At 34.2% G+C, this 16,317-nt stretch overlaps 1 protein-coding gene across 12 annotated transcripts in view; it reads right to left on the bottom strand.

The window, feature by feature from the left end:
* The window catches only part of COMMD10 (COMM domain containing 10), a 172,761-nt gene that overhangs the window by 148,162 nt on the left and 8,282 nt on the right, over nt 1–16,317 (bottom strand). For all 12 annotated transcript variants that reach the window (XM_033853097.2, XM_019940864.3, XM_073802424.1 and 9 more), the window contains exons 3-4: nt 13,858–13,968; nt 11,463–11,618 (exon numbers count right to left, since the gene is read on the bottom strand). In XM_033853097.2, coding sequence (XP_033708988.1) covers nt 11,463–11,618; nt 13,858–13,968 — 267 coding nt within the window. The remainder of the gene's footprint in view (nt 1–11,462; nt 11,619–13,857; nt 13,969–16,317) is intronic.

Below are 16,317 nucleotides of genomic sequence, written 5' to 3'. Positions count from 1 at the left end.
TCAATTCAATGTAATCTGCTTAATAAGGTTAGCTTTTAGAAGCATTTCTCATTATAACCCTGTATCACCAAGAAAGGAATACCTGCTGGGAAAATCAATTCATGAATGTATAAGAGGTCATACTTATGATCCCTCAATTATGGCATGTGTATATGTATATAATGAAATCTTTAAAATAATAGATTCAGAGTAATTTTACATTTGTCTAAAATAGAGAAGTTTCCACTATTTCCATAATGTATAGAGATCTATTTTCTCAAGTGATATATGTATCTAAGGAGTTTGCCTAAGGACACAAGATGACAGCACCAATTTAGGAGTACATTTCATTGGAAACATTCTATATACCAGTGAACAATAAAGGCACTGATGATTATACCTCAAATTTTCACCTTTTTCCTTTGGAAAGAAAATGCTGTAGAAGAAATGAAGAAGGCATTTATAATCTGCTCAAATAGGTTCATTAATCAAATCAGCAAAAATTTAAACAGGCTGTCATTTGGAGGCCCTCCGGGAGATGCCAAATTTTATTCCCCATTTTTAAGCTGGCAGTGCCCTATTTATAAAATCAGATTCTAAAAAATCTATTTGTTTGGGACTTAGAACAAATCTGCAAATATAATAAAATTATAAATGGTGATTAAATTACCAAGTAATTTAACAGAAGGAATGCAAGTGGTTCCCTACTTTTGTCCTAACTAGAGGAATATCTAAAACTCAAAAAATAATAAATTCCAGTTCTAAATGGCTAAAAACAAATAATACCTTGGCATTAAGAAAAATCTTCAATTTCTGGCATTTTATATACGTGGTTTTCTTAACTATTATATACAATAGATATCAGCCTTAACTTACAAGCATATAATTTGAGAAAAAGCCTGTTGCTTTCAGGACACTAATGATTCCCATCTTTATGTAAATACCACAAATTGTATGCTGATGAAACTTACACTTATCAGTAGAATCAGACTTTCATCCTAGTCTTCTATCCATTTTTAAATAATAATGGCACAATGATATAAAGACTGGCCTATGCAAATGAAAAAACAAACAAACAAAAACAAGTTTACCATTAACTGAGATGAGAAAACTACAGGAACAGTTTCAAGAGGAATGATCCAAAGATCAGTTTACTTTTTTAATGTTAAGCTTGAGATGCCTATTCTATATCCAATGAAACTATCAAGTAGGCTAGAGAAAAAATGTTTTATTAGAAAATAGTTTTTAAACCCAGAAGCCTAGATGTGATTGCCAGGGAAGTACAAAAGAAAAGAGAAGAGGATCAGGGACTGACTCCTGGCACAATACAAAATTTAGAGGTTGTAGAAATGAGAAGAAAGTAGCAAATATGACTGTCTAAAAGAAGCAGGCAGAAAGGAGAAAAACCAGAAGAGCACAGACCTGACTTTTGTACCGTCATAGATGCTGGGGACATAAAAATCAATAAACTTACAATCTCTGTCCCAAAAGCTCCAAGTCTAGTGATGAAGACAAACATACACAAAAGTAATTTTGATATAACACATACGTAGAAAATCCTAAGTAACTGCAAAAAAGCTACTAAAACTAATGGCCAGTTTTAAGAAAGTTATGGCAAAAGGTTAATATGAAACATCAATAGTTTTCAATATACTAGAAAGAAACAATTGGAAAATGTCAAAAATGCAATTCCATTTTTAGTGGCAACCAAAATCATGCAAATACACAGTCTTAGTCTGTTCAGGCCACTAAAACAAAATACCACAGACTGCATAGCTTAGTAATAACAACATTTATCTCTCACAGTTGTGGAGATTGGAAGTCTGAGATAAGGGTGACAGCAAGGTTGAGCGAGGGCCCTCTTCCAGGCTGCAGACTTCTTGTATCCTCACATGGCAGAAGGAGGCAAGGGAGTTCTCTAGGGCCTCTTTATAAGGGTACTAATCCCATTCATTAGGGTTCTTTCCTTATTACCTAATCACCCCCTAAAGGTCCTACCTCCTAACATCATCACCATGGGGGTGAGGTTTCAACATACAAATCTTGAAGAGACACAAACATTCAGTCTATAGCATAAGAATAACAAAATTTGTGCAAATCCTGGTCACTGGAAAAACTACAAACATTACTGGAATAAATTAAAGAAGATATCAATAAATGGAGAGATATACCATGCTCATGAATTTAAAGATTCAATATTATTAAGATGTCAGTTCTTCCAGAAATGATCTATAGAATTTAGGACAATCTAATTAATTCCCCAGCAGGAATTTTTTAATAGAAACTGACAAGCTGATTCTAAAATTTAAATGGAAAGGCAAATGACCTAAAAGTGTCAAACCAATTTTTTTAAAGAGTTGGAGGAGCTATATTACCTAACTTGAAGAATATAAAACTACAGCAATAAAGACAATGTGGCACTGGCAAAGGATAGACATAAAGACCCATCAATTGACTTCTAACGAAGGTACCAAGGTAAATGATGCTGGAACAACTAGATATCTACATGGAAACAAAATAAAAAACAACCTCTACCTAACACCAAACACAAAAATGAACTCAAAATGGATCACAGACCTAAATGTAACTGCTAAAACCATCAAACTTCTAGAAGAAAACATAAAAGGAAATCTTTGTGATCTTAGGATAGGCAAAGATTTTAAAGAGAGCCATAAAAGTATGAACCACAAAAGAAAAAAATTATAAACTAGACTTCATCAAAATAAAAAATTCTGTTCTTCAAAAGTCACCATTAATAAAAAGGCAAGCCACGGACTAATAAAATATTCACAATACATATACCTGACAAAGGACTTGTATCCAAACTATATAAATAATTCTTACCAAAATAAGAAAATGAAATCTACCCCACTGTAAAGCAATTATACTCCAATAAAGATGTTAGAAGAAAAATAAATTAAAAAAAAGAAATCTATATAAAAAGGGCAAAGATTGGAACAGATAATTCACAAAAGAAGATAAACAAATGGCCAACAAACACATAAAAAGATATTCAAAATCCTTATGTTCAACATCCTTATACCCATTAGAATGGCTAAAACTTTAAAGAATGGCAGCACCAAGTGTTGGCCAGGACATGAAGAAACTGCTGGTTGGAATGTAAAATAGTACAACCACTTTGGAAAACTGTTTGGCAGCTTCTCATATAGTTAAATATACACTGACCCTACAACCCAGTCAATCCACCCCTAAGAAATTACTCAAGAGAAATAAAAATATATGTCCTTAAAAAGATGTGTACATGAATGTTAACAGATTTATTCAAAATAGCCCAAAGCTGGAAAGAGCCCCATTATCCATCAACAAGTGAATGAATAAACTGTGACACATCCGTATGACAGAACACCACCCTGCAATAAAAAAGAATACCAACCCACAATGAAAAGGAGCAAACCATTGATACATTGATACAACATTGATACATTGATACAACCATTGATACATTGATACATTGATACAACAACACAGATGAACCTCAAAATCATACTCAGTGGAAGAAGCCAGAGGAAAGTACATGTGTATAATTCCATTTATATAAAATCCTACTAAACACAATCTATAGTGACACAAAGCAGATCAGTGGTTTCCTGCAGCCAGGGTTTAGGGAGGAAAGAACTGCCAGGGGGCATGAGGAAACTTTTTAGCACGATGAAAATGCTCTGTATTTTAATTATGACCATGATCTCACAGAAATAATGCTATCAAAATTCACCAAATAGTGCAATTAAAAGGATACAGATTACACTATGTAAATTATAATTTAATAATGCTATTTTTTAAAAGATACAATATATTAAAGGCCGTAACAGAGGAATGTATAGGTGCGATGAGAGAACATCTTCAATCTCTTTGCCATCCTCTAGTCATGGGCAAGAACAGGAGGCAGTAAGCCTCAAAGGAACAAGCCACACTACTACTTGCCTCCCAGAGAAAGAATTCTATACTGTGACATCTTTAAGTATACGAAGACAAGGTCAGGATCTCAGAGATGACTATTATGCAATACAGTATCCACATTACAAGAGGTATAAATGCTTTATTACAAATATCACAACTTAGGGATACTCTCTAACCTATACCCTCAAGTTTAGATGCCACAAAAGTCAACCTAGTGTCATTGCTAGGGTGGCATGAAACTTAAAATTATACTCCTTGACCCACAGACTTGGCCAAAATACCTAATTGGTCTTCCTATCCAAGTTATAAAGTGATGAGGGAAAACATCAATGAATCATCATTCAGACTGCTTGCCACCTCTGCATACCATGAATATATGAAGACCATAGTACAAGTTTACTGACACCGAAATGTCATTCAGCTAATGCTCTCACAGTTGACAACACTCTGAAAAAGTACATCAATTCTATTTAGCAAGTGCACATCTTTGACTACTATGACATAAGAGTAATTTTGCTAACAGCACAGTTCTTTGGCATTAGTAAAATCTTAATTTAATTTGTTAATGGTCTGGTTTTAGTCAATTATTTATAAAGCAGAGAATACATTTCTACTTCAAATTAGACTGATTAAGGGTCTCTTAGATCTAAAGTTCTTTAAATTGATTGCTGCATCAACAGCTAATGACATCACCTTTTTTCCCCTGGAGAATTTCCATTTCAAGCTAAAGCAATTCTTATTATACATATTCCCACTTTTAAAGAGGAAAAATGTAAATGACTGAATCTAGTATTCCAGCAAAACTCAAGAGTCATGAAATAAATGAACCACAAAAGGCTTAAAGTACAACCAAAATGAAAGCACAAAAGAACACTAGGAAATACAAAATATAATCCATACCCTCCTCTCTTTACTTTTCTAACACCAATAAACACAAATATCCCTCTTTATAAGAAAACCCTATAAACTGAACCTCAAAGTAGCACAATTAGTAAAGCAGGAATATTGTGCATTTATTTAATCAACAACTATTTTTTGAGAACCCACTATCTACCAAGGGCCATTTAAAGTAATGAAAATACAGTAGTGAACAAAACAGACAAAAATTCCTGCCCTTGTGGAGTTTATAGTTTAGTAGTAGAGACAATTTAAAAAAATGAACACGTAGAATATATAGAAGGTCAGATAAGAATAATGAGTATTATAGAAAAAAACGAAGTAAGAATGTACCATAGAGGTGGAAGCACTTTTCACTATGATGATTACAGCAAGGCTCACTGATAAGTGTGATATTTGCGCAAAGAGCTGAAAAAGATAGGAAGCCAACCACATGAACATCCAAGAGTTTCTGAGGTAAAGAGAATAGAATTCTCCAAAGTGAGCCAGGTGGAGGTCAACAAGATAGTGGACCAAAAGGGGTTACTGATCATGTAGGGTCTTAAAGGCAATTTTAAGAACTTTGACTTCCATTGTAAACAACACGGTAAGACTTGGTGGATCTGGAGCAGAGCAAAGACAGAATAAGACTTACAATTTAAAAGAAGCACTTTTAGAGTTCCTAATCTGATAATGGTAGGAAGGAGTTTATATCACATCAACTTCCCTTGCAAATAAAAAGTATAACTTCTAGGGCTTCCCTGGTGGCGCAGTGGTTGAGAGTCCGCCTGCCAATGCAGGGGACACAGGTTCGTGTCCCGGTCCGGGAAGATCCCACATGCCGTGGAGCAGCTGTGCCCGTGAGCCATGGCCGCTGAGCCTGTGCGTCCGGAGCCTGTGCTCCGCAACGGGAGAGGCCACAGCAGTGAGAGGCCCACGTACCACCAAAAAAAAAAAAAAAAAGTATAACTTCTGAAGAAAATATTTTAAAAACAGTGATTTGAAGGCATTGGAGAATGACTAAAAGCAGAAAGAAGTTAAAGTGAAGGGATCCACACAAGGTGACAGATTCACAATTATATGACTCTTTACATTTATATGACTTTTTCCCAATCCGTGCAGCATGGACTGGCTAAAACTCAAATACAAAGCCTCAGATTTGGCTTAAGGGGTCAGCAACCCCATTGCTAGACATTTACTCAAGGGAAATAAAAACATATGTCCACAAAAAGACTTGTACACAAATGTCAAAGAGCAGTCTTATTCCTAATAGCCAGAAACTGGAAACAACCCAAAAGTCTATCAAGAGGACTACAGATAAACAAACTGTGTTATTTTCATACAAGGAAATATTACTCAGCAACAAAAGAACTGCTGATACAAGTAACAACATGAATGCATCCAAAAAAACATTATGTTGAGAGACAGTAGACAGACACTCATTTGAGTTCATTTATATTAACTCTACGAACAGAAAAAAAACAACTTACAGTGATGGAAATTTGAGTATGAAGGTGGAGGGAATTAAAACTGGGCACTTTCCAGGTGATGAAAATTTTCTCTATTTTGTTAAGGAGAATGATTAAAAGGGTATATATAATTTCTGAAATTCATCAAACTGAACACACTTAAAATCTCTGCATTTTCTGCAGGTAGATTATATTTCAATAAAAAAACAGTAAATGAATATAGCAGCATTTAAATCTCACAAACATTTACATTCAGTCAATTCCAGCATATGGAAAAACCATGGCTTTCACTTCATTCTTAACATGCCAACAACTAACGCAACAAATGAGGCAGAAATTTGACTTGTATATGGACATAATTATAACAAAATACCTTTCCTATAAATGCAGATGATAATGTTAAGAAGCGTTTAAATCTTGAAAAAGCACTCAGATATGTATTCATAGTTACGTATTTAGATTTAGCTATATGAAGTATGTTTTTTCTGTTCTCTTTTTAATAAAGCCATTCATCCATCCTTAGAATTCCAAAAGAAATGAAATAAGAATATAAAAGAAAATAATAAAACAAAAGAATACACTAAGTTTTAAAAATGTCAAATCTAAATTTCTTATATTACATATAAAAGACAGATATTTAACAATTAATGAAGCAAACAATTAGTTGTTACACTTAACAATAAAGTAAATCTTATTATAATGGCTTAAAGAGGATTTTTTTAAAAGACTGTTTAGGAACATTATTATCTTAAGAACGTTAGCCATCCTTTTTTTTTTTTTTTTTTCGGTACACGGGCCTCTCACTGTTGTGGCCTCTCCCGTTGCGTAGCACAGGCTCCAGACACGCAGGCTCAGCGGCCATGGCTCACGGGCGCAGCCGCTCCACGGCATGTGGGATCTTCCCAGACCGGGGCACGAACCCGTGTCCCCTGCATCGGCAGGCAGACTCTCAACCACTGCGACACCAGGGAAGCCCTAGCCATCCATTTTAAATGTAGGTTTCTCAAGAACATATGAGACATGATGAATTTTCACTACATAATGAAATAATAAATTTGCTATGTAACTGGTAAAATTAAGAACACTCTTAACAGGACGAAATCACAATACACACATTTTGAGCATTCAAAACAAATACAACTGTCAAATTTATCCTTAAAATCTTCCTAACAAACATACAAGTACATTTTAAGAAAAGGAATCAGTACAGGAATCAGTAGCCTTTAAAGAGCAGGCTACTCAGAGTGCTAAAAATATGCCTTATGTATATTTCTCATAATCATATCTGTTACTGAGGAATAGGGTGAACTTCAAATGTAAAAATGTCTTAGAAAAAATATCATATAAAAAAACACATTCTTTTCCTTAAGGTCTCAGAAAAAAAGAGATGTATCAATATGTCAGTAATATTTAACATATAAGTTTTTACATTTTGTATAGCAGGAATATACATAAAGGAACTCTAACCAGAATTATAGGAGTAAAATTAAACATAGTATTCAAGTTCTGTCTGAAAGGGTATTCATAATTTAATAAATGTTGTAACCACACAGGCATTTTAACAAAAATCAAACAGAAAATCCTGTTAGAAGGACACTGCTAACATAGTCAACACTGATAAAAGAGGGAAGACTACCAATTCTAATAAGCAGTGGTAACATTTCAGTGTCCAAAGAGGTTAAGATAAAAAAAAAAAAAAAAAAAAAGTGAGACAGGATAAAATTTTTAAATCCCTTCAATCATATCCTGTAAAAAGCTATCCAATCAATTTTCAATCTGCCTCTCACTTATTAGATTTAAATAACAGAAGATGAAAAGAGGTGTTTTTAAAAACTGAATTAAAAATAAGTTCCTTTTGATTTTTTAACTTGTTATTTAACTGAATCTGACTCTCTTTGAATTCAGAATTACACAGATGTTCCACTGCAAGCACCACACAGTTTATGTTAACCTCTAAATGACTATAAAACAGTCTTTGCAAATACAACTTTTGTTCATTATATAATAAATCACTGCCATATATTTCTGTTACAATTTAAATGACATGATCTATTTTCATCCACAGCTATTTTAGTCACCATATCTTAACAGTCAACAGGGCAAAAAGGAAGATAACATTATAGTTGTCAGAGGTACCATGACATAAAAGGCTCAATTAAGAGAGAGACCAATCTCGGACTTCCCTGGTGGTGCAGCGGTTGAGAATCCGCCTGCCAATGCAGGGGACACAGGTTTGAGCCCTGGTCTGGGAAGATCCCACATGCCACGGAGCAACTAAAGTCCATGTGCCACAACTACTGAGCCTGCGCTCTAGAGCCTGTGTGCCACAACTACTGAGCCTGCATGCCACAACTACTGAAGCCCATGCACCTAGATCCTGTGCTCTGCAACGAGAAGCCACCGCAATGAGAAGCCCACGCACCGCAACAAAGAGTAGCCCCCGCTCACCACAACTAGAGAAAGCCTGCACGTAGCAACGAAGACCCAATGCAGCCAAAAATAAATAAATAAAATTAAAAAAAAAAAAGAGAGAGAGCCCAATCTGATTCCCACCTCACCTTCACCATGGACCACTTGGGTTAACACGGTAAAGGTACACGTTCGAAAGTTTTATTTCTTTTTCAAAGATATAAAACACACATATACACAAACTATGTAAACTACCCTGCATAAAGCCTGACACAGAAAAATTTTGCTGCTAACATTTAGGTGGTAGTAGAGCACAGTGGCTTAGGAGTGTAACTACTTTGTTAAATCCCAACTCTACCACTTACTTAGCTGCGTGACCATGGACCAATTATTTAATCTCTCTAATCCTCAGTTTAATTTTAAATATAAACTAGAACTATTAATGGATCTTACAAGATATAATGCACTGAGTAGAGTTTTTGGTCCACTGTAAACATAAGAAATGTTTGATATTATTATATGATCTTAATTAGCATTTAAGGTATTAAAAAATGTATTAGCTACCCTCTCATATACTCTGTATTGGCAAAAGATAATTTCCTACATTCTCAAGGGACCAGTGTCATAGGGACCAATTAATCATATCCAACTACTTTTTTGCATATTTTATATAACAACTGATCAAACTACTTCTTAAACAGAAGTTAATGTAATACAACATAAGGAAGAAATATTACTTTTTAGAAAAATTTTTTTTATTTATTTTATTTTTGGCTGCGTTGGGTCCTCACCACGACGCGCGGGCTTTCTCTAGTTGTGGCGAGTGGGGAACTACTCTTCATTGTGGTGCATGGGCTTCTCATTGCAGTGGCTTCTCTTGTTGCGGAGCACGGATTCTAGGCACACAGGCTTCAGTAGTTGTGGCATGTAGGCTCAGTAGTTGTGGCTCGCAGGCTCAGTAGTTGTGGTACACGGGCCTAGCTGCTCTGCGGCATGTGGGATCTTCCCAGACCAGGGCTTGAACTCGGGTCCCCTGCATTGGCAGGCAGACTCTTAACCACTGCACTACCAGGGAAGCCCCAGAAATATTACTTTTAAAAAAGCAACAAACTATCAGCCAGAAAACAATAAAAAATGACTTACTATCAGAGGTGAAAAAAGAAATATTTTTAACTATACAAGTATACTGTACTTATATAAATGCAAGAAAAAAACATAAGAAAATTATATAAATATAAAAAATAGGCAAATATTCAAAGACAAGTAGAGATTTTTTTTTTTAATGGCAATGGTTAAAAAAATTTTAGGGATAAAAAATGGAAAACAAAATCTGTACAGGGTACAGGAAAAAGCAGAAATTAAAATGAAAAATGAAACTGTGATGTGGAGGACACTTGAGAGCTCTTAGAATGTACAGTTTAAAAGAAAAAGAGAGAAATGAAAACAATACCAGGGCATTTTCTAAAAACCCATACCTAGCATCTTTTTGTTTCTACTTTATACATTAGATCCCCAGAATTTATTCATCTTATAACTGGAAATTTGTATTCTTTGAACAACATTGCCTCCATTTCCCTACCCCAGCCCCAGTCCCTGGTAACCACCATCCTACTCTCTTTTTAATTTTTTTTGCCGTACCACCCAGCATGCAGGATCTTACTTCCCTGACCAGGGATTGAACCTGTTCCCCTGCCATGGAAGCGAGGAGTCTTAACCACTGGACTACCAGGGAAGTCCCCAGCATCTTACTTAATGATGAGAGACTGAATGCTTCCTCTCTAAAACTGGGAACAAAGCATGATGTTCAAACTTACCAATCTTATTCAACATCATATTATAAGTCCTAGTCAGTACAGTAAGGCAGGAAAAACAAAAGGTGAACAAACTGAAAAGGAAGAAATAAAACTATCTCTATATGCATGAACAATCTGACTTTCTACAAAGAAAATCACAAGGAAAACCACCAAAAAAACTGCTATAACTAATTTGTGAGTTTACCAAGGTCTTGAATACAATATCAATATATAAAAATCAATTGTGTTTCTATATACTAGCAGTAAACAACTAGAAACCAAAATTTTAAAACCAGTACCATTTACAGCAACTACAAAAAAAAAACTTAGGTTAAGATACAAAACCAAAGGCAGTATCAATAAAAGAAAAAAATGATAAATCAAACTTGATCAGATTTTAAAGGTTTTACTTTGCAAAAGACACTGTTAGAAACTAAAAAGGAAAGCTACAGACTAAGAGAAAATATCTGCAAATCATATATCTGACAAAGGACTCAAAAGATTCACAAAACTCAACAGAAAGAAAACAAACACCTTCTACAAATTGTAACAACCAAAAACACAAGAACAAAAACAAAACCCATGCATTTCTGTATGCTGGGATTTACACTTGTAATTGTCCTTTATATTTATATTACTATAATTATCTGTCACAGTGTGGAAATACAGTTAGACAAAAGATCTGAACACACACTTCACAAAAGGAGACATATGGATGGCAAGTAACTACATAAAAAGATAATCATCATAATCTGTTATTAGGGAAATATAAATTCAAAACACAAGATATCATTACAAAACCTAAAAGAATAGCTTTAATACAGACAACTGACAATACCAAGAGCTGACAAGGATTTGGAACTACTGGAACGCTAATATAATGCTGGTGAAAATGCAAAATAACACCAATCACAAATATTTCCAGAAAATAGAAAGAGGAGAGCGGAACTTTTCAGATATAATAATTTATGCCATACATACACATTGAAAAATATCTTTTGAGTAGTATATACTATACCTTGTGGGGTGCAAGAATCCTCTGCCTGAATTTTTCAATTGTTTCTTGGCCCACAGAAGACCAAGCACTGACAAATGCTTCTGCTTTGTCTTGTCTAAGATGAATGTTCTCTAACTGCTGCTGCAAAGCTGCTGGCTTCACGTTGTAATATACTGCCTATTAAAGAGGAAAAAAAAATTATATATATCCCTACTGTTCATACAGAGACCTTGAACTGTAATCAAATACAACATTATTTTAAATGATTTAAATTTTAAAAATTTCATATTTCTGCTGCAGAATTTTTTTTATTTTACAAATAATAATATACTCAACCAAGGGCTGGAAGATTCAGAATTAAATGGCCTAAATTATTCAAGCTAAACTGCTTCATTTTTGCCTGTGGTTTAAGTAATACTAAATCCACTTAAGAGAAAAACTTCTTTGCTTTGGCTATGTAAATGGTATCCTAATTAAAAGTTCATTTCCTTATTTCATTTCATTATTTCAAATAAGTACACAGTGGTTTTGTTTCCCAACTATCAAAATTTTTCCAAGAAACACTTTCTCAAAACCACGTTCATCTACCAACTTCCTAGGTAATATATGATAAAAAACTGAAAACTTTTTTACGGTGATACCTGTTGTTTTTTACATTATTCTGAAAAAACTTCCTCATAAACCCCAGGCTGCTCTGCCCTATTCAGTTATCCTTTTCTTCTACTGAAGGTTCACCAAGGATAAGAACCATAATCAACTTTATGATCTGTAACCTGTATAAGGCTGCATGTAGTAGGTGCCTAGCAGCTTGTCCTCCTAACGGTATCTATTCACTAGAATGCCCAGAAAGCTACAGTATTGTTTATTGTGAAATAAACTTTTACTTCACAAGTATTCTACTTAATCAAACAACAGGAATTTATTAAGAATCTATTTTTATAGACACTACGGAGAACAGTATGGCGGTTCCTTAAAAAACTAAAAATAGAACCATATGACCCAGCAATCCCACTACTGGGCATATACCCTAAGAAAACCATAATTCAAAAAGAGTCATGTACCACAATGTTCATTGCAGCACTATTTACAACAGCCAGGACATGGAAGCAACCTAAGTGTCCATTGACCAATGAATGGATAAAGAAGATGTGGCACATATATACAACAGAATATTACTCAGCCATAAAAAGAAACAAAATTGAGTCATTTGTAGTGAGGTGGATGGACCTAGAGTCTGTCATACAGAGTGAAGTAAGTCAAAAAGAGAAAAACAAATACTGTATGCTAACCCATATATATGGAATCTAAAAAAAAAGGTTCTAATGAACCTAGGGGCAGGACAGGAATAAAGATGCAGACATAGAGAATGGACTTAAGGACACGGGGAGGGGGAAGGGTAAGCTGGGACGAAGTGAGAGAGTAACATTGACATATATACACTACCAAGTGTAAAATAGCTAGTGGGAAGCAGCTGCATAGCACAGGGAGATCAGCTCAGTGCTTTGTGACCACCTAGAGGGGTGGGATAGGGAGGGTGGGAGGGAAACACAAGAGGGAGGGGATATGGGGATGTATGTATACGTATAGCTGATTCACTTTGTTATACAGCAGAAACTAACCCAACATTGTAAAGCAATTACACTCCAATAAAGATGTTAAAAAAAAATTATTTTTAGCCCAGCAATGTGCTACATTTACATAAGATGCACAGAAAATGTGATCCTGGCCCCATACAAATTCAAAACCTAGTGAAGGAGACACAACTGACATACATGAAATAATGAAAAGACTAACAATGTGCTCTACCATGATGAGCCAAGCATAAAAGGAATCCAAATAAGGGGAGGACTGCAAATATAAGGGGTCAAGGCTGCAGTGGGAGGAGATGTGATTTTAACAGAACAATGAACTTGAACAATGAACTGAATTTAGATGTAAAGAAGGGATGCAGAAGAACAGCTCAGTAGGAAGAAATAGTATGACAAAAGGTCCTTTGACAAATATTTCTTTTCTAAATGTTTTATCAACCTAGTCAAATAGATCCTCCAAAATCATTTATTAAATTTCTTAAATAAAATGTGTTCATTTTTCCAAATTTTTTTTCCAAATTATTATACCAAGTAACAATAAATTTGAATCTTTTTTAACTGTCTCAAGTCAACGAAGTCTTGATTCATACTGTCAAATACTTTACTCACGCTGCTCAACACTAAGACTGTTTTAGTAGAACGCAATACCATGGAAAAAAAATCACACATTCAAAATTTTTTTACTACATCAAAATTTTTTGATAAAACATATTCACAGCTTCCATCTGTATACTTGAGAAAAATAAGATAAAATGTTATAGATATCACAGCAATGCAAACATGTAGTAAACAAACCATGGTTAGGAAATTTGGGGCAATAAAAATACCTGTTCTAAAATAAAAGATATTGTTTCAAGAACTAGGTGAAGATCTTGTCTCTCCAGAGAAAATGCAGCTTGAAGTTTTTCTTCCTCTTCTTCACTGAAACTATTCTCAGCCTACAACACAGAAAGCAATCTATTAGCATACACTCAGGTATTCAAAACTCAGATACTCAACAGAAGATTCATTTATTCATATGACAATGAGAACTTGAAAGAAAGAAAGTAAATCCATCCTAGAAAGAAACTGATGTGTCTCTAAATTTCAATATCTTAAAATCATAGTACAGTTCATTACCTGGCTCTTGGCAAATAAATTTCATTTAAAAAACCCAGTATTTTCAATTCTATGATGTATAGGAGGTGGAAAATAATGGTAAATAACATAAACGATGGACATTTAACATATACACTAATATGTATAAAATGGATAACTAAAAAGAACCTGCTGTATAAAAAAATTTTTTTTAAAAATGGATATTTAGAAAAAACAATACTACAAGGTAAAACCTCAAAATGTTAACAATAATTAATAGTAATCTCCATCTTTACTCACAACATTATAATCAACTATATTCCAGTATCAAATAAAAATTGAGACAGAAAATTTAAAAAACATTGGGGGGGGGGAACACCTTCTCTGCAATAATACTATCCAATTATAATGGGCCCCAGCAACTCTTCTAAGAGCCCAGAGCAAAATCTCCATTTAAGAGAACAGCATTTTAAGGCAGAAAATACCTGGGGCTCCTTTCCTTTGGTAGCTCTTTCCTCCCCCCAACTCACCCCAAAACCTCTGCCAGTATATGACCTTACCTAGCCCTAAGCCCCTGTAGGCATTTAATAAGAGGGAGCCTACCCTGGAGGCATTAAACAGATAAAAACCGTTAACCTTGGGAACCTTTATCTACATCCTCCATTACCTAGCACCAGGATTCCCATCAGATAGAGAGGTGGCAACTAGTTTAACCCTTAGGATTATTTTATTAAAAGTCAATGGGTTATGGGATGCAGCAAAAGCAATTCTTAAAGGGAAATTTACAGTGATACAGGCTTTAAGAAACAAAAAAAATCTCAAACAATCTAACCCACCACCTAAAAGAATTAGAAAAAGTAAAACAAAACCTAAATTCAGAAGAAGGAGCTAATAAAGGTCAGAGAGGAAATAAATAAAATAGAGATGAAAAAAACAATAGGAAAAAAAATCAATAAAACCAAGAGCTGATTCTTTGAAAGGGTAAACAAAATTGACAAACCTCTGGCCAGGCTCACTAAGAAGAAAAGAGAGAAGACCCAAATAAAATAAGAAATGAAAGAGGAGAAATCACAACTGATACTGCAGAAGTACAAAAAAAAAAAAAATATATATATATATATAAAAATATATATATACACACACACACATATATATATATATATATTTACTGAGTACTTATTATGTGCTACATAGATAGTTTATGTCCTCAGGAGTACTATCGTCTAGTTAGAAAGACAAATTAAAAACAAATAATTGTTCCAATAACTTCCCTTTTTAATGAGTTTTGCAAAAGTATGGATTATTATAAGAGCATATATAAAGCAAGAAATTAAGTCTTTTTGATAATTTTAATATTTTCTAAAACTTACACATTACACACATTACTTTTATAAGCAATATATGAAAGAAAGAAGTTAGCCATCTGAGTATAAGTTCCAGCTACTCTCCTTTCTTTCATTTCCAAAATAATCTCCTTGATCTAAAGACTGGTTTTTCAAGTATGAAAAATATACACTATTAGAACTGCTTTCAAATAAAAATACTTTATCCACACATACCAAAAACAACTTTCCCTGCTGCTGCCTCTCCCCAACAGCTACATGGAGAAGTTTCAGAAGTCCATGCCTTAACAGCTTAGGATGAGGTACAACTTTACAATTGCTCAAGTGAAGCAGCATTAGAACTCTAAGCTGGCATATTTTTGGTTTGGGGAGGCTAGTCACCAGAACTCCCAGTATCTACTACCTGTTTTATGACTGAGAAAAGCATGAACCCTATTTGGCCAAAATGCCAATCACTTACCTCAAGAGCAATGTTTTGATTTTAAAGTTCCAGAATTTCTGTGATTACCATACACCTTCTTGAAATAATGACCTACAGTACCAGACTTTATCAATATGAGGAAGAGAATAACAGTATTACTCATGTACAATCAATGAACCACATGTTGCATTAAATTCAATGGATATGTACAATTTAACTTCCAAGTTTGTCAATCTGATTCCTTTAAATATACACCAAATGAGATATTTTGACAAAATAAAAATAGTGATTGAGCACGTAGAAAAATAAACTTCAGTGTCCTCAATATGTACAAGAAAATGAGACTTTTTTTTTAAGATTTTTTTTTTTTGATGTGGACCATTTTTAAAGTCTTTATTGAATTTGTTACAATACTGCTTCTGCTTTATGTTTTGGTTTTTTGGCCA

This window comes from Tursiops truncatus, chromosome 3 (assembly GCF_011762595.2).
Source record: "Tursiops truncatus isolate mTurTru1 chromosome 3, mTurTru1.mat.Y, whole genome shotgun sequence".
NCBI classification, from domain to species: domain Eukaryota; kingdom Metazoa; phylum Chordata; class Mammalia; order Artiodactyla; family Delphinidae; genus Tursiops; species Tursiops truncatus.
Note: the sequence above shows the minus strand (reverse complement) of the source record. Positions and strands in the feature narration are given on the sequence as shown.